This window comes from Caretta caretta, chromosome 3 (genome assembly GCF_965140235.1).
Source record: "Caretta caretta isolate rCarCar2 chromosome 3, rCarCar1.hap1, whole genome shotgun sequence".
Classification (NCBI taxonomy): Eukaryota; Metazoa; Chordata; order Testudines; family Cheloniidae; genus Caretta; species Caretta caretta.
In genome coordinates, this window is record NC_134208.1 from 193,442,497 (window position 1) to 193,461,151 (window position 18,655).

Consider the following 18,655-nt stretch of genomic DNA (forward strand, 5'->3'; position numbering starts at 1 on the left):
GGGCATGGGCTGACGCAGGCCGGAACCACAGAAACGTCACTTCCGTCCTCAGGCCCCCATCACGGAACTCCTAGGAGCCCCAGGAAGGCGGGCTGAGCCCCGGATGTTACCGTTGGGCCTGCGCACCTGGCATGTGTGTAGTCGCCAAAGGCGGTGGCGGTTGGGGCGGCGCCGGCGCGCGGTATGTCGGGCGCGGGGCTGGAGAAGCCGCAGCTGATCACGCACGTGCAGCAGTCGCTGAACTACACCGTGTTCGAGTGCAAATGGGTGCCGTGCAGCGCGCGCCTCCTCTGCCTCGGCAGCGTCCCGCGCGGCACCGGCGTCATCCAGCTCTACGAGCTGCAGAGCGGCCGCCTCAGCCTGCTGCGCGAAGTGAGTGGCCGGCCGGCCGGCGCGGGGCCCGCCACCGCCCCCGGGTGCTGCGGACACCCTGCCCTTTGGGGCGGTGGGGGGCTGCTCATACACCGACCCTCCCTCCCCCACACACACACCTCGTGGGGGCTGCAGGGAGCCGCCCCACGGTAACCGCTACACCTGCTTCCTGCGTCTCGGTCTCTGCTGTTCTCAGGCCCGTGGCTCTTATCGGCCCTTCTTTGTGTCCCGCCCCCGTGAGCGGCTCTCTGTTCCTGTGGGGGCCAGCGGGCCCCGGGACAGTCCTGCCCCTCCAGTACCCGCAGCCCCGGCTCCGCGAGGGGTGGTTGCTATAGCAACGCTGGGGCGCACAGCCCCGGCTCCGCGAGGGGTGGTTGCTATAGCAACGCTGGGGCGCACAGCCCCGGCTCCGCGAGGGGTGGTTGCTATAGCAACGCTGGGGCGCACAGCCCCGGCTCCGCGAGGGGTGGTTGCTATAGCAACGCTGGGGCACGCGCCCGGCCTGCGTGGAGTCCGCTGCGGAGCACAAGCCTTGTGCCATCCCGGCCCCTTGCTGTGTGGAAGCACAAAGCTATCCTCTGACTTTTTAAAATGGCCCCACCATGCTGTCAGCACCTGGCTTCCAGTCTGTAAACGTGGATACTGGAAAACTGCAGAGAACGGACCCATTTTTCTCTCTCACCTGACAAATGAAAGATGGAAAAGATCTGGTCAAACAATTGAGTCCTTCTTGCTTCAGTCATCAATAAGGTACATGAATTTCACTTCATATGCTACGTTTTAAGGGCACCTTTGGGGCTTTTCTACACTGGCACTTTACAGTGCTGCAATGTTCTCGCTCAGGGGTATGAAAAAACACCCCCTGTGAGCCCTGCAAGTTTCAGCGCTGTAAAGTGCACCAGCGGTGGGAGCTGCTCCCTTCGTGGAAGTGTTTTTTTTATAGCACTGGGAAAGCTCTCTCCTAGCGCTATGCCGTGACTACACAGCCACGTTAAAGCACTGCCATGACCAGTGCTTTAATGTTGCTAGTGAAGACGTGCCCTCAGTCTCAAAGGACCCCAAAGTTGTCTGGTAAAACATATGTAGCAGTGAAATGCAGTCACCACTGGAGTGAAGGGTGGCAATCAAATTGCACACAGGCCAACTTTTATTGACAAGGTAAAAAATGTGAACAATAAACTTTCAGGCCAACTTTATGTATCATAAAAAAAGGACATAAACCCAATTACAAAAACCGAACTTTGAAGATCATCTTTAAAATGCATCTGCTTCAGTGACAGGTATTACATTGATATTTCCTAGAAACTGGCTAGCTTCATTTCTCACTTTGTGCTGCTGCCACAACAGCATATGAGCTATATGCTAAAAGAAAAGGAGTACTTGTGGCACCTTAGCGACTAACCAATTTATTTGAGCATGAGCTTTCGTGAGCTACAGCTCACTTCATCCATCTTTTTATACACACAGAATGAAAAAATACCTTCCCCCACCCCACTCTCCTGCTGGTAATAGCTTATCTAAAGTGATCACTCTCCTTACAATGTGTATGATAATCAAGTTGGGCCATTTCCAGCACAAATCCAGGGTTTAACAAGAACGTCTGGGGGTGGGGGGATAGGAAAAAAGGGGAAAGAGGTTACCTGGCATAATGACTTAGCCACTCCCAGTCTCTATTCAAGCCTAAGGTAATTGTATCCAATTTGCAAATGAATTCGAATTCAGCAGTCTCTCGCTGGAGTATGGATTTGAAGTTTTTTTGTTGTAATATCGCAACTTTCATGTCTGTAATCGCGTGACCAGAGAGATTGAAGTGTTCTCCGGCTGGTTTAAGAATGTTCTAATTCTTGACATCTGATTTGTGTCCATTTATTCTTTTACGTAGAGACTGTCCAGTTTGACCAATGTACATGGCAGAGGGGCATTGCTGGCACATGATGGCATATATCACATTGGTAGATGTGCAGGTGAGCGAGCCTCTGATAGTGTGGCTGATGTTATTAGGCCCTATGATGGTGTCCTCTGAATAGATATGTGGGCACAGTTGGCAACGGTCTTTGTTGCAAGGATAGGTTCCTGGGTTAGTGGTTCTGTTGTGTGGTATGTGGTTGCTGGTGAGTCTTTGCTTCAGGTTGAGGGGCTGTCTGTCTCCCAAGATTTGTGAGAGTGTTGGGTCATCCTTCAGGATAGGTTGTAGATCCTTAATAATGCATTGGAGGGGTTTTAGTTGGGGGCTGAAGGTGATGGCTAGTGGCGTTCTGTTATTTTCTTTGTTAGGCCTGTCCTGTAGTAGGTGACTTCTGGGAACTCCTCTGGCTTTATCAATCTGTTTCTTCACTTCCGCAGGTGGGTATTGTAGTTGTAAGAATGCTTGATAGAGCTCTTGTAGGTGTTTGTCTCTGTCTGAGGGGTTGGAGCAAATGCGGTTGTATCGCAGAGCTTGGCTGTAGACAATGGATCGTGTGGTGTGGTCAGGGTGAAAGCTGGAGGCATGAAGGTAGGAATAGCGATCAGTAGGTTTCCGGTATAGGGTTGTGTTTATGTGACCATCGTTTATTAGCACTGTAGTATCCAGGAAGTGGATCTCTTGTGTGGACTGGACCAGGCTGAGGTTGATGGTGGGATGGAAATTGTTGAAATCATGGTGGAATTCCTCAAGGGCTTCTTTTCGATGGGTCCAGATGATGAAGATGTCATCAATATAGCGCAAGTAGAGTAGGGGCGTTAGGGGATGAGAGCTGAGGAAACATTGTTCTAAGTCAGCCATAAAAATGTTGGCATACTGTGGGGCCATGCGGGTACCCATAGCAGTGCCGCTGATTTGAAGGTATACATTGTCCCCAAATGTGAAATAGTTATGGGTGAGGACAAAGTCAGAAAGTTCAGCCACCAGGTTAGCCGTGACATTATCGGGGATAGTGTTCTTGACGGCTTGTAGTCCATCTTTGTGTGGAATGTTGGTGTAGAGGGCTTCTACATCCATAGTGGCCAGGATGGTGTTATCAGGAAGACCACCGATGGATTGTACTTTCCTCAGGAAGTCAGTGGTGTCTCGAAGGTAGCTGGGAGTGCTGGTAGCGTAGGGCCTGAGGTAACCTATTTCCCCTTGTTTTTTCCTACACCCCCCGCCCCCCCCCAGACGTTCTTGTTAAACCCTGGATTTGTGCTGGAAATGGCCCACCTTGATTATCATACACATTGTAAGGAGAGTGATCACTTTAGATAAGCTATTACCAGCAGGAGAGTGAGGTGGGGGGAGGTATTTTTTCATGCTTTGTGTGTATAAAAAGATCTTCTACACTTTCCACAGTATGCATCCGATGAAGTGAGCTGTAGCTCATGAAAGCTTATGCTCAAATAAATTGGTTAATCTCTAAGGTGTCACAAGTACTCCTTTTCTTTTTGCGAATACAGACTAACATGGCTGTTACTCTGAAAGCTATATGCTGCATGCATTGTGGGAGGATGTGAAGAGAGGGTGAAGGAGTGGTTCTACTAAGGCTGTTTTAAAATAGGTTTAAAATTTAAAGATCCTAGCTGTGTTGTCTAGAGTTCTTTTCTCCCCTCCCCCATTGAAAGTAATACATTAGAAATGTGAAAGGAACATTTAAATTTTTCTCCTTATCTTTTAAAAAGTTTAGTCTGACTTCTTACTGTTCAACTCAGGATGGCAAAAACCTTCTGTCTGTAACATTTTTTTCATGATTTGAAGCTAAATATTTTTGTTGTTGTTGTAATTAGAGTAGTACTTTCTTGCTTCAGTTGGGGGTCTCAGGGATTTTAGCAGGCACCTTGCAATAATGCTGGCTACTAATTTGTTTCCTAAAATCAGCTCAGGTAGCTTTTTCTGCTGTATGTATATATGAATGTGTTATCCAGTTTACTGTTCCTAATCGAGTTTTTACAAATCAGACAGTACTTTATTTGAATTTTAGAGCAGGATGTGCTCTCAAAATACTCCTCCCTTATCCCCAGACTATAATATGCATCCTCCAGCCTAGTACTCCTTGACCTTAAATGCTTCTCACTAACTAGCTGAGGTTCCTCTAGCTGGATCCTCTACCTGGTTTCTTTTCTGTTCATCAGTTGTGCGGGTGAGGGGGAAATGCTACCTCTCCTCTAAATCAATTTCTGTCCATTACTATCTCACAATTATGCACATATCCCCAAAACCCTTATCCTGGCTGTTACTGGGACACACCCAAATTTATCTGCTCCTTTTTAAAAGGGATTGTGGTGGCTGGACATCGTTAGGTTTCAACAGCCTCCTGTTGTAGAGGTGTAGCCTAGTTACACTGTTGCCAGGTCTCACGTTGGGAGGGTTTAAAGCTCCAGCTTCTGGATTCATGTGATTGTGGGAATCTCATCTTCAATTTAAAACCAAAATAGTTCCTAGCTCTCTTGGCTGTGAAGAAAAGTTTGAGAATGTGACCCTGAGTGCTTAAAACCCAGAGGGCAAATAAAAAGAACTTCAGTTTTATTTTTTAAATCTCATCTTTTTGGGAGTCTAATTCATGATTTTTGATGTTCCATTGAGCTTTAATAATCTTTTTGCATCTGTTTATTAGTTAGTCTTGAAAATGATATCTTTTCAAGTAAAATTCTCAAAACTTACTGTTTGTTTTAAATGAATGCCAAAATTCTCCTTCTTAAGGTCCAGCGTTTGGCCATATAACTAAAGATTTTCATGAGTCCTCTCCGCATTGAGTGCTTGTAGGTATTCAGTTAGTAGCTACATGTGTAAAGAATGTATACAACGTTGTTGACACTAGTTATACAAGATTTCATCAATTTTAGGCACCATGATGGCTTTTTAGGTGCACAGACTGCTTACGTAGAGCAGTTGTTTTTTAAATTGAAGTAACCTTTGAGGATTTACTAATCTGCAGTAACAATAGTGCCTCAGTTGTATAAAGACAGGTTTCAGAGTAACAGCCGTGTTAGTCTGTATTCGCAAAAAGAAAAGGAGTACTTGTGGCACCTTAGAGACTAACCAATTTATTTGAGCATGAGCTTTCGTGAGCTACAGATCCGATGAAGTGAGCTGTAGCTCATGAAAGCTCATGCTCAAATAAATTGGTTAGTCTCTAAGGTGCCACAAGTCCTCCTTTTCAGTTGTATAAAGAGAGTTTAAGATCTACAGGGATAATAGTACATAAACTTTCTCAAGTTATAGGGTTCTGTAGGGATGCAACATATAAGGCACACAAACAGTGTTGCTCCAGACTAATAGAAAGAATGGCTTAATTATCTCTTATGTTCATGCTAGCAGATCTCTAAGAAGAGCTAAAATTTCCTCCGCTTTATATTTGCAAATCAGTAGCGACAACAGGCTTTGAGTATTATTAGTGAGACGGGTAGAGGGAAGGAGAATGAATGATTATTTTCTTAATCAATCAAATCGACATTATGTAGTGATATGAAATTTTAAAATCATAGAATAAGCTAAAATGTGGTATACCTTTGCCACAGAATATTTTGTTTGCATTTCATACTGAATATCTTATTGAAAGTTCACTGAAGCCTGCTAGTAGTGTGGCTTTCAAGCAGCTGCTTATCCATTGTGTGGTTTTTTTGGGATTTTTTGATATGCTAACAAAAATTTTACCCTTTTTAGATTGAAAAGGCCAAACCTATTAAATGTGGAACTTTTGGTGCTACATCTCTACAGCAGAGATATCTAGCTACTGGGGACTTTGGTGGAAACCTTAATATATGGTAAGAATACTAGCTCCTCTCAGGATACCCCTTACTGTACATGATATACTTGAACTCACATTTCAGGCCTATTGTATTTGCCCTGTTTTTGTGTGTTTATCTGTATTATAGTTGTGCCTAGGGACCCCAGTCATGGATCAGATTCCCTTGAGTGGTAAGCACTGCATACACACTCAAACAGAGACAGTCTCTTCCTGAAGAATTCACATCCTAAGTAAAACTATTGAACAAAATTAAGACAAAACAACATATTGTTGATTCATTTAAATATTCTAGCTCCAGGTAGCAGAAAGCTGTTCCTATTCCTAAAGGTTCCTCATGTGGAAAAGAGGCTTTTGGGTAAAAAATAACAGCCATATGTGTTCTGGCAGTTTCTAAAATGAGGTTTATTTTCAACATTCAATTTACAGTTCAGATTATGAACACGTTTTTCTTAATGCTTTGGCTGTTGTTACCAACAGCTGGATTCAGAGAACATGTTCAGATTAATACAAGTCGGTAAATTTTTTGAAAATATAAAAGGAAACCTTTACAGACTTTCAAAATAGATTTTAATTATCTGATACAATTTATTAGCATTCCACCAAGAGACTAGTGAAAGGTTCCATTTCACTGGAATATTAAGAATGGTATTGATAGAGGGTGACTGTTAGTTTGTATGGTTGCTCTTTAAATGACAAGGAATTGAGGAGAGACAAAGCAGAATTGGAAAATTAGAAGAAAAGTAAGAACCTGGGAGGATTCCAAATAGAAGACCAGTATTAAAGCAGAAATGATGGATTTTCCTTTAAAGATGAAGATCTTCAGGCAGAGAATTGGTTAAAATGGATCCAAAGGGTCATCTTAAATCCTCACTGAAAATACAGTTAGATACAACATTTTGACCCTGAGTCCATCCTAATAAACAATATTAAAAGTTTGTAATGTGAGGATTCTGATTTTTTGGAGTTGTCCTAGACTAAAATACTATTCTAAAATTTGTATACCAAATATAAATTTGGGTAGTATGATGTCATGCAACTTGTAGGACATTGAGGAGTTTAACGTAGAAAAATGAATTGAACAGTAAAGCAGATATTCTCAATAGTATTAACTGGCTCTTCGTGTTTGTGGGTAGATCGAGATCTGTATGCACTGTTCCCTTTAACCTGTTTTGTTGTAAGCTTCCAGCTGCTCAGCTTCAACATGCTTTTTCATAAATGACATTCAGTACCTAGATGTAGCATTCTCTCAATGAAATTTCTACTTCACAGAACTTAACCAGCTTTAGTTGCATTCTGATCCCTAATTCAGGGAAATTATTTTTCTTGCTCATTCTGACCAGTGATTTGTGCAATACTGACTGAGACTAGCTGATTTTAAATGATTGACTAGTTAAGGCACATAGCTGCCAGGGCAGATTCATTTGCATGGTAAGAGTGAATAGTCAGATGAATATTCGAGATCCACACATTTTTTTGGAGTTAATAGAGCAATTCTGAACAGCCTCAAAAGTAGATGAAATCATACACGAGTGGGGAAACAGTTTCACCCTTTTCCATTTTAGACCTTTCTAGAAGAAAGCCTTATGGTTGTAACTTTGCTGTGTTGTTCTCAGCGCAAGTCTGAGCCATCATGTTGCATTTGTAGCCTGCATTCGGATACAGCGTTCTCTCCCTTTTGTACAGTAAAGTAGAGCACCATGGAACATGTATACTATATACTGTCTGTTCTTTTCTGTTGTCTAGGAACCTGGAAACTCCAGAGATTCCAGTGTACTCTGTGAAGGGCCATAAAGAAATCATAAATAGTATAGATGGCGTAGGTGGCTTAGGGATTGGAGAAGGAGCACCAGAAATTGTGACCGGGAGCCGAGATGGTGAGTTAGCAAGCCTTAAAGTTCCTTTAATCTTTGCCAAGAAAATACTATTTACAAGATTTGATTGGAGTTTGAGCCCAGTCTGCACTGACTTTACAATGAAACTTTAAAAACTGGCCTAATAGGATAAAATACATTTTAGCCAGCTCATGTGGGGCCTAGAAGGAATTGGTTAGCAGCAGCTTATCCAGTTGGGCACATCCAGTGCCTTAATTTACCTTCTTCCGTGTCAATCATAGTGCCACATCACTGATGCTTTTGAACTAACTCTCCCCTCCTAGGGTCTGATTTATCAACATAAATAACAATTCAGCTCAAAGCAAGTCTTCTAGCTCACTCTCCAAGACTTCACAGTCCTTTCAAGCACTCCCCAGATTCAAACAGTTTCTTTTCCCTGATGGTGCAGGGCCAGTGAATGGGCTTCCTCCTACACTCTGCTTGACTGTTACTCTACATCCAAGGCCTCGTGTCTGGCCTTTCTTACAGACCCTCCTAACTGAGGTTCCCTTGCCCAGCAAGCTTAGCCTCCTACAGGGGGTCTCTCTCTTTACTAAGTGACTGAGCCACAGGTGTTTCCTCTACTATAGCCATGTCAGAGGACTTACTTTAGCTTGGCTTGTCCTTCCTATAAGTCCAAGGAACAAGGCTGGCTGACTCAGGGTCACAACTGCCCTTAAAGGGGATAGATGCCCTATTTTACACATTCTCATGCCTTTTTATGTTCATGCATAAGGTGGAATGTTTTAAAGCCATTTGCAACTTTTTTTAAGCAGCTGCTGATAGCTATAACGGAGGCAGCTTCTGTATCTATGGGTGGCTCCTGTGACTGCTGCTGTTAGCCCTATGACATATTGAAAATTGCCCAGCTGACCTTTTTGTTTTGAAACAATCATGGTTTTTAAAACCAATGCAATTAAATGTGGAGGTGGGGAGGAGATGGCAGTTTACTTGAGTGCCAGTGGGAAAACTGGTTTGTTGATTGCAAGAGTTATTGATTGCTCCAATCCATTACCACACCTTGGCAGTTATTTTTCTTAGCCTAGTGAATTTTGTAATGACGAGGTGGGTCTCTTCAACTGTGGGAACCTCTGGCTGCCATCTGATATGGTTGCAATTATATTGCAATGAGATCTATATGCTGTTTGTTCTATTTTAAGTCCGACGGGACAAAGTTTTCACTTCATTTAGAGGCTGTAGCCCAAAAAAAAAAATCAACATAACAGAGGGTGGAAAGGAATGAATATGAAACAAGGTAAATACAAATTATGGCAAATGAGCTGTGGAAACTGTACCACTTCCATGGAATGAAGATAGGGTTAGGAAGAAGGCTAGAACTTAAAGCAAACTGTAGACAATTCTGTTTAGCAATGTGAATCATACTATTACTTAGTTGAAATTGGATAGGCTGTGTGTCAGTGAACTTTTCAAGTATTGAAACAAACCCTTTTCCTTTTTTCTGCTCTGTTTTTCTTTCCATACATGCAATCAGCTTTGTTAGAGATCAGACATGCAAATGTTTGGAATGTCTTCCCTAAAGCAAGTTGGAGAGTGGAGAATGCATACAATATGCTACTGTATCAGTAATCTAAAATTCAGTATAATTATTATTACAGGAACTGTGAAAGTGTGGGACCCAAGACAAAAAGATACACCTGTTGCTAATATGGAACCAGTACAAGGCGAGAGCAAGAGAGACTGCTGGACAGTAGCATTTGGTAAATTGATAAGCTTTTCAGTTTTAGTCTGTAACTTGCAAGCAGCTATCCATCTCGTCTGCCACTGGAAGCAGGGAGGCGATAATCAAGACAATCAAAACAAACAAATCGTGACTATTTCTGTTAAACTTTCTAAGTCAAGAAATGTGGTAATGTACAACTTAAACTACTTTCTGTACTTTTTAACCCATGCCATTCTTGCAGTGCTTGTTGGTTATGGAAAATGGCCAATTAATGCAATTTCCTTCCTCTCATATGGCTCTTCTGTGTTCAGCTGTGTATGGGGGAAATAAACTGGGATTTACACTGAAGATATTTACAAAAAGAAAAGGAGTACTTGTGGCACCTTAGAGACTAAGTTTTAGTCTGTAGCTCACAAAAGCTTATACTCAGATAAATTTGTTAGTCTCTAAGGTGCCACAGGTACTCCTTTTCTTTTTGTGTATACAGACTAATACGGCTGCTACTCTGAAACCTGAAGATATTTAGTGCATCTTTCCCTTTAGTTGTGCATTTTCATTCAGAAATAATCTGATCCTTCTGCCTTTCCTGATGTGAATAATCTTCAGACATGCAAATAGTCCTGTTGACTTCAATAGATAACGTGCATAAGTAAAGATTATATAAGTACCTTAGTACCTCCATACAGTAATTAAGTTTTGTATGGAGATCGCGCCATAGTAGATGCTGCTTTTCACTGCTCTCCTGTTAGTTAACTTTTTCTTACTATGTAGCTTTGTTATTCATTGCCTTTTTGCAAAAAGGCATTCCCAAAACTGTCAAAGACAAGTCTTGCAAAATACTCTGAAAGCAATCAGATTTCGACTTAATTTACAGAAAGACATAAGTCTGTTCCATGGACAATGGCCTCCTGCAGTGAAGAGCTTATCTCTGACTCTGGAAAGGTTAATCGCAGTACTTGTAGCTGCATTGTCCAGGAAGAATTTAGCTGACTCCGTGGATTGAGAGCCCGTCTCTGATGTAGCACAGTTCCAACTTAATTGCCTTAAATATTAAGAACAGAGACTTGAACTGGGAGCTAATGAACTGAGCAGAGTATCCGTCTGTGTTTTCAGCATTTTTCTTGCTAAGGAGACCCGTTTCTGTGTGCTGTACAAGCTGGTATTTTTGGTTTCCTCCATCATTAGCTAGAGATTCAGTGGGTTAAATTGATCAGTTTAGTGATAAATGCTTGGATTACTGCCATTAAATCCATAGTAAAAGCTGTACTTTTCTGGTAAAGTAGTGGAAGGCATTGCTTATCACTGTTGCTATCTAAGTGTTCAGAATTAGTGATGACTCCACTAAGGTCTTGTCTACACGTACAGTACTGCTGTGCCTCTGTAACACTTAGTGAAGACACTATCTATGCCAATGGGAAAGCTTCTCTGTTTGGTGTAGGTACTCCACCTCCCCAAGAGTTAGCAGCTATGTTAACGAGAGAAGACCTTCCGTCGATATATAGCTGTCTGCACCGGGTGTTGGGTCAGTATAACTGCGTTGCTTAGGGATGTGGATTTTCCATACTCCGTAGTAATGTACTTGTATCGACAAAAGCTTGCAGTGTAAACCAGGGCTAAGACCCAGAGACTATGTACTACCTTGACAAGTGATGTGCAGAGCCTTCACTAGCTTCTCATTATTTCCCTTTCCCTTCAGCATTGCTTAAATCTTGCCTGAGTGCAATCTGAGCCATCTGCTTGTCACCCTGTTGCTAATTTCTTTCAGACAGTGATGCATAGGTGATCGTGTCAGCTGAGAAGGTTTTTACAGAGCTTGGTGTCATCAATATATTTTTGGCAACAGCTCCCATATCTCTCAGATCCTTTCCAAGAGTTCTACAGATACTGAAGTTGAGGGAGACAGTTTTGATTTCTGTGGAACTCCATATGTGAGGACTCTTGGAGATGAGCCGCTTTCTGTCATTATTTCTTGGGTACTGTTAGAGAGAAATGATTTATAATAGTATTGCACCATCCCCTACAGCTAGGTCTTGCAAGCAGCTCAGCAGGGCTCTTATGATGGAATGTGTTGAAGACTGCAGAGAGAAGGTCTACTAAAGCTGTCTCTGTGCCATGGTGTACTGCAAAGCCTGTGTATGGTTCAGAATCTAGTCACATGCCGGATGCTTTTGGATTGCTTATGTGAATAGGAGTATCAGGATCAGGCACGTCATCTACTGTTTAGAGAATATTGTATTTTTAAATTGCATGAATTAAATATATTAGAATATTTTCTGAAAATTCATCATATTATATAGGAACAGAGAGAAATTGTCTATAGTTTTCCAGGCACCAACATCTATTTGAATTGCTATGCAGAAATTGGTTATTAGACCCAGGAACATATATTGATAAGCAGACACAACCATTTCTGGAGGGGATGCATACATATATGAGGTGGTGTATGCAATTTAGACAGGAATCAGGGGGATGATCAGTTGGGTACTTTTGTTTTAAAGGGTAGAACTAGCTATTTTGAAAACTACTTGAAAATCAGATCCTTCACCTAACACGCTAATTACAAACGTTCCAATGACTTTTTTTTCTGGTACAAATACAGGTTAAAATTGCAGACTTTAATTCATGACTGTTTTACAGTGTGGTGGGGATAATTTTTTATACATCTAAATAGTTGTCTCTTTATTTCCAGGCAATGCCTACAATCAAGAGGAGCGTGTTGTGTGTGCTGGCTATGACAATGGTGACATTAAATTATTTGACCTAAAAAACATGTCATTGCGATGGGAGACCAACATTAAGAACGGGGTAATGTGTCATAAAGGCATGTTTTAATTTAAATTTGTTTGTAATGTGGAAGAATTAAAGGGTCACTGTATCTATTTGAAACCTACTCAGATTCTCACTAGGATAAAATCTACAGAGGATTTTTTCTCCATTGGGCCAACAAAACCTAGTTCATGGGTTCTTAGATTGGGGATCATTCTTATCTTTATGGCTAGATGGACAGGGTCCTGAAACTTATTTATTTTGTAACTTGGGTTCACAGTAGGGAAGAGATTGAGAACTATTGTCCTATATTATTTGTTTTCAGAGTATGCTGCAAGTCCTATCAATTTATGCAGGTATTTTGAGAACATGCTGTTTGAGTAGGTTCAGGTGTTTTTAGATGATCTTGTTGAATTTGGTTGTGTCTTAAGTCAGTTGCATTCTTATTACCATTGTAAATGTAGCTAGAGATTATGATGGCCCATATTTTACAAATCTAAAATAAATGCTTCTTCAGTGATAAGCTGAATTTCAGAGTGAATATGTGTGTGTTTTATTTCTAGGTTTGCAGTGTGGAATTTGACAGAAAAGATATAAATATGAATAAATTAGTGGCCACATCGCTCGAAGGAAAGTTTCATGTTTTTGATATGAGAACTCAGCATCCAACTAAAGGTTTTGCTTCCATTTCAGAGAAGGTACGGTATAAGGGAAGGCTGTTCTTGTTAAGGGAGAAATTTCATACTTACTCTTCCAAAGCTGCTCTGGAAACATTGCAAGCTTAACGTTATTGCGTAGGAGGTGTGAAGCTGGGCAGATTGAATGTTCATTGGCAGTCATATGATGTGATGAGCATCCCATCATCCAACTGACTTCAGTGGGATTTGTGAGTGCTTGTTAGCATCTAACCTTAACTTCAAAAAACATGAATCAACCATATGAAAGGTAACATACATCATTTCAAGATGTGGAAAGTGGAGCAGGCTGCTTGTTCTGTATGCTGCTGTGTGGGAGACTCTGGCTCAGCTTCTGCTCATGATCTACTCACTGAGGAGGAGGGAGTGTTGTCGTTCAGAGGAGTTTCCTTTTTGTCCATTTAAGGCCAGGGTTTTTGCGGGTGGACTTGGCCAGAAGGACGCTCACCACAATATGAGACATTGAGGAGGATGTAAAAGCAGAGAAATGAGATATATGGAGGATGTCCACTGCTTGTAGGCCAGGGGGACATATGTAAATATTGAGTTCTTTCTAAATGTGATAACCTAGCCTAGCACACCATTTATTAGCTATCAGAGAGTCTTTTCCAGTGCTTTAGTATTCTTATTTATTGGTTTAATAAGTAGATGTGTACCTTGGAAGTGTAATGTAAAAGTGATTGCAATCTAAAATGATGGGACTTGAATCTTAATTGTATCCCAAGTATAAAGCCTGGGAGTGGATGGGTCATTACACAAAGTAAAACTATTTCCCCGTGCTTATTTATCCCCCCTTACTGTTACTCTCATCTTCTTGTCAACTGTTGGAAATGGGCCATCCTGATTATCACTATAAAAGATATTTTTCTCCTGCTGATAATAGCTCATCTTAATTGATCACTCTCATTATAGTGTGTATGGCAACACCCATTTTTTCATGTTCTCTGTGTGTGTGTGTGTGTGTGTGTGTGTGTGTGTATAGATATATCTTCCTACTGTATTTTCCACTGCATGCATCCAGTGAAGTGGGTTTTAGCGCACAAAAGCTTATGCTCAAATAAATGTATTAGTCTCTAAGGTGCCACAAGTACTCCTTGCTCTTTTTGAAGATAAACTGAGTTTTTCTGAGTCTACTGCAATGGTTTTTCTCAGAAAGCTTCATTCTGGGAACCGCCAAGGGCCCACAGATAATCAAGCACTTTTTGACTGGGGATACAGGGAGTGGAGGTAGGTCCAGAGAGAAGATTTTCTATACAGGTGTCTACAGAATGCAAAAGATGGAGAATCTTTGCCCTAGTGACCTCTCCCCACTTCTCCCAATGTCTCTTACCCACCATGTTGTTTGGTGCAGGTCCTGTATGAGTAGCAGTCTGACGATGAGTAAAATTCACTGGCAAGAGCCAGGCATTTCAACAATAAAATTACTAATGTGGCTGTTTAAATAAGTAATAGGTCAATGTCAATATATTTAATTTGCTTTTTTTTGACATCATCAAAACTTGTAATAGATTAAACGTATTAATGAGAGTACTAGTTTCACCATTTAACACTTAAAATATTAATTTAGTTTGTGTTCATGGCAATCAAAACATTAAAATGAAAATCCTATCATAATTTGTGTTAAACCGTTCCTTTTGGGACATATGTAGAAACTTGCTTACTAGCAGAGATCTATAATTGTCTGAAGCCTTTTTTGGTTTGTTCTGATTCTTTCTACATGCCCTGCTTACGTGATTTAGATTTGAATTTTATATTTACTCATTTTTTCATGGCTTTTGTAATATGTTCGATAGCAAATTCTGGTAATTGTTGAAAAGAGTCATAGGCTAGCATTAATAATTATCTTTATAGTGACTACTTCATATCTGAGTATGGAAATCCAGTAGTTACATGATTCTTGTTCCTGATTATGGCCTTGCAAGCACGTATGCACATGTTTAACTTTACTTACCTTACTAGTCCTACTGAAGGTGAATACTCCCTTGAAAACTACTAATATGCTTAAAGTTACTGTAATCACTCAGATATATTTATCAGGGCTTAAGTCCTTACTTACGAGACTAATCTGTAACTAATTTTTGTCTAACTCTGGTATTTATTAGGCTCACAAATCCACCATGTGGCAAGTTCGGCACCTGCCACAGAACAGGGATATCTTTATGACTAGTGGAGGAGCTGGGAGCCTTCATCTCTGGAAATAGTAAGTGTTCACTATCCACTCTAAATTAGGTGAAAAAATAACAAAACTACCATGTGTTGTAAAAAGTCTTCCTGGAAGATGTGTATGGGGCCCATGTTCAAACCAAAGATGTATTTAAATTCATTAAATTACAGACAATAGGTAGTTTCTCACACCATGGCAGGACTTCATAATAGAGACTGAAAAAGTCCCTACTGTAACTTGATTGGCATTGTGGGTTTACAGCAAGGATGAATTTGGCCCTTGATCTTTAACCTAATATAATCAAGATCTAAATTATATTGTCAGTTCATGAGATGTTAAATTGAATAATAGATTTCTTAAAGTTCTCGTTGTGGCAGGTATTGCTGAGAAGTGTATAAAAAGGCTTTGGACTTAAATTATTTAATAGCACTTAGCATTTTACGTATTAGAAGCTCTGAGCAAACATAAGTTAGTCATCATAGCCAGTCCATGAGGTAGGTTAATATTATCCTTACAAGCTGCAAAGAGTCCTGTGGCACCTTGTAGACTAACAGACGTACTGGAGTATAAGCTTTCATGGGTATGCTCCAATACGTCTGTTAGTCTATAAGGTGCTACGGGACTCTTTGCCGCTTTTACAGATCCAGACTAACACGGTTACCCTGCTGATACTATTATCCTTACAGTTATACATAGAAAGTTGAGGCACAAAAGTTAAGTCACTTGCCCAAGGGTAAAAACTAAACAGCAAGCAAGTAACAAAGGGTATGTTAGAATTTGGGTGCTCCTGTCTCACTGCTTCACGCTCAGTTCACTAGACAATGCTGCTTTTCACATTTAGGATCTAATCCTGAGAGTCAAGGGGAGTTCGTTGAGGATCCCTAGTCAGTTCTTCTGTGCAGAATAAGCTGGATACAGAGGACTGTACTTCGGGTGTATATTCCCTACATGGCATAGAGCACTGCTCTGTGGTAACACTTCACATGCTAACAAGAAGTGGGCAGAGCCAATGGATCCTTCAGCTTCATCCCCTGGCCACCCTCTCTTACTCCTGTGTGTGGACTTTGTAAGCACCAATGGAGCCTACTTCAGATGGAGTGGCTCCATAGCCTGGAAGTGAGAGATGCCTGGCTTGGATGTTGGGGTATGAATTTGTTCCTGAATGCAGGGTTCAAATGCTGCTGATGGCCTTGTATGGATTCCCTGAACTGGGATGAATTTCATCATGTAGCATTTTATCCCTTATTCTCTTAAATTGACTTAGCTGGATTAACTATGATTCAGTATATTTAGCACAGATCTTTTCAGTGTCTCTAGGAAACCTGAGACACCTTCTAATTGGACTTGTGAAAAACAAACAAATGTGTGTTTGTGGGTGGGTATTTCTTGTAGTGTTTGTCTATGGTACATATTCTAAAACCATGCTTGTTTGGTTTTGTTTTATTTCTTATTGGCAGTGAGTACCCTGCTCAGCGCTCAAAGAAGGATTCTGAAGGAGTTGAGATGGGGGTTGCAGGTTCAGTCAGTCTCTTACAGAATGTGACTTTGTCAACGCAGCCCATTTCTAGCCTTGATTGGAGCCCTGACAAAAAGGGTCTGTGTGTCTGCAGTGCTTTTGACCAGACTGTGAGGGTACTGATCGTGACGAAGCTCAGCAAAATTTGACAAAAAACTGATTTTCAGGAGGAAAGTGACATAGTCTGAGGGGTGTATATAAAAGAGACTTTCTTATTTATAACTTGAATGTCTCCTTTAACAAAGCTGGTTTAAAGAATTAAAAAACAGATCTTTCCATTGAAAGCTCAGATAAATTGAGGTACAGTTGTTTGACTACATACTATGCTGCTGTTGGAAAAGGTTGGCTAGGCTTAACTTTTTTTACCTTCTAATGTAAATTTACCTTTAAAATGAAATGTGCCTTCTGGTTAGTGTGTTTAAAATGTCTGCAAGTTCAGACGTTACTTTAAACTATTTCTTCTCAAGGTAATTGCTTTTTTCCCTTCAGTAGCACTAATCCGTTCGCTCTTGTTAAATTGTTTGCTTTCTATGTTTTTTATCATATATTTTTCCATTCTTAGTTATTAGGGAAACTAACCTATGATCCATCCTAGAAAATACATTGAAGGGACAGTGAATTTCTCTGGCCTGACTTATGTTCTTCTGTTCATTTTTAATTAATTTGTTACACCGTATCCTACAATAAAAACGTGTCCTGTGTTATTGTAATGTGAAGTATATTACCCAAGAAACAGAGATGTGTGGGAAGAATACATTTAATTAGGTTTGCAAAAAAGGAAACAGTTTGTAGCAAGAAGCTGGGTTTGCTGCAGAATGATGTATTTCTTCCTGGTTTCTTCATTTTTGTTGTTTCCACCTTTAAAAGCTTTGTACAGCAGCCAAAATAGAGGGATTTTTTTATCAAATTAACGATAATATCCATAAAATCAATTTTTTAAAAAAGAAAAGGGCCATCATCAAATAGAAATCTAGTCAAAATCCCCAAAAAAGAATTAAGAAGTTTCAGGTACTATATCTTCTCTGAGTCTCTGCAAATGTTTCCTTATTTTTTAAGTGTTTTTCTCCCTTTTTGTAGTTGTATGAAAGCATAAAATGCTAGGTGAAACTGACTGTGCAGGGGAAACAGAGAAACATGAATATACACAATGCAGGCAAATTCAGAGTGAAAAAACTGGGAATAAGACAAATATGTATGTGTGTGCATGTATAGTAGTGTTTTAGATGTTACGAATTACAGCAAGTACAACACTTTCACAGAAGTGGGAGGTATAGTTGGTGTCCTTTTTAATCTAAACTTTCAAAAAAACAAGATGTTTTGACAGTGAACTGCTCCCTGTCTTCTCATTACTTGGAAATGTGCAACAGTAATAAATTTGAGCCACTTGTGATTTCATGTAAGTTTGCACTTCTAGTGGATCCCAATGGTCACAGCTTACTATGGAAGATGGAGCTGTGTCAGTGTAATTCTCCTGTAAGATCCAAGGTTCCAGTTTACTATAAAACGAACCCGGTGTCTGGTGAGATTTACATTTGCAAATTGGCCATAGAAGTTATAGGTGGAGCTGGTATTGATGCTTATAGTTGAGGTTGCCCAACACTTCTCATTATTAGTCAGTTGCTTTGAACTTTGCCAAACTTAAACTATTTGGTCTTTAATTTTCCATGTCGGCTGTTTGCTTCAATTTGTTTTGGAAAGCTTCAAGTAAAACCCTTCAGCCCTTTCTGAGAAAGCGATTAGAGAAAAAAATAACACTTTTTTGCTCATGTTAATAAAAAAAATCTCATAGCTCTTCTGCTGAGAACCTCTGGGACCTCCTTGCTTTGGCGCAGGGATTTGAACTTCGACAAGGAGGTTACACTGGTGTAATGGATGTGCCTTTTGCTATACT

At 40.7% G+C, this 18,655-nt stretch overlaps 1 protein-coding gene across 1 annotated transcript; it reads left to right on the plus strand.

Annotated features, from left to right (window-relative positions):
• Positions 1–183: 183 nt before the first annotated feature.
• On the plus strand, positions 184–17,468 carry DNAAF10 (dynein axonemal assembly factor 10). The gene is made up of 8 exons (XM_048842726.2): positions 184–372; positions 5,987–6,087; positions 7,815–7,945; positions 9,559–9,660; positions 12,313–12,428; positions 12,953–13,087; positions 15,187–15,284; positions 16,706–17,468. The coding sequence occupies exons 1-8, from the start codon at positions 184–186 to the stop codon at positions 16,911–16,913; spliced, it is 1,080 nt and encodes a 359-aa protein (XP_048698683.1). The 3' UTR covers positions 16,914–17,468.
• Positions 17,469–18,655: the final 1,187 nt, after the last annotated feature.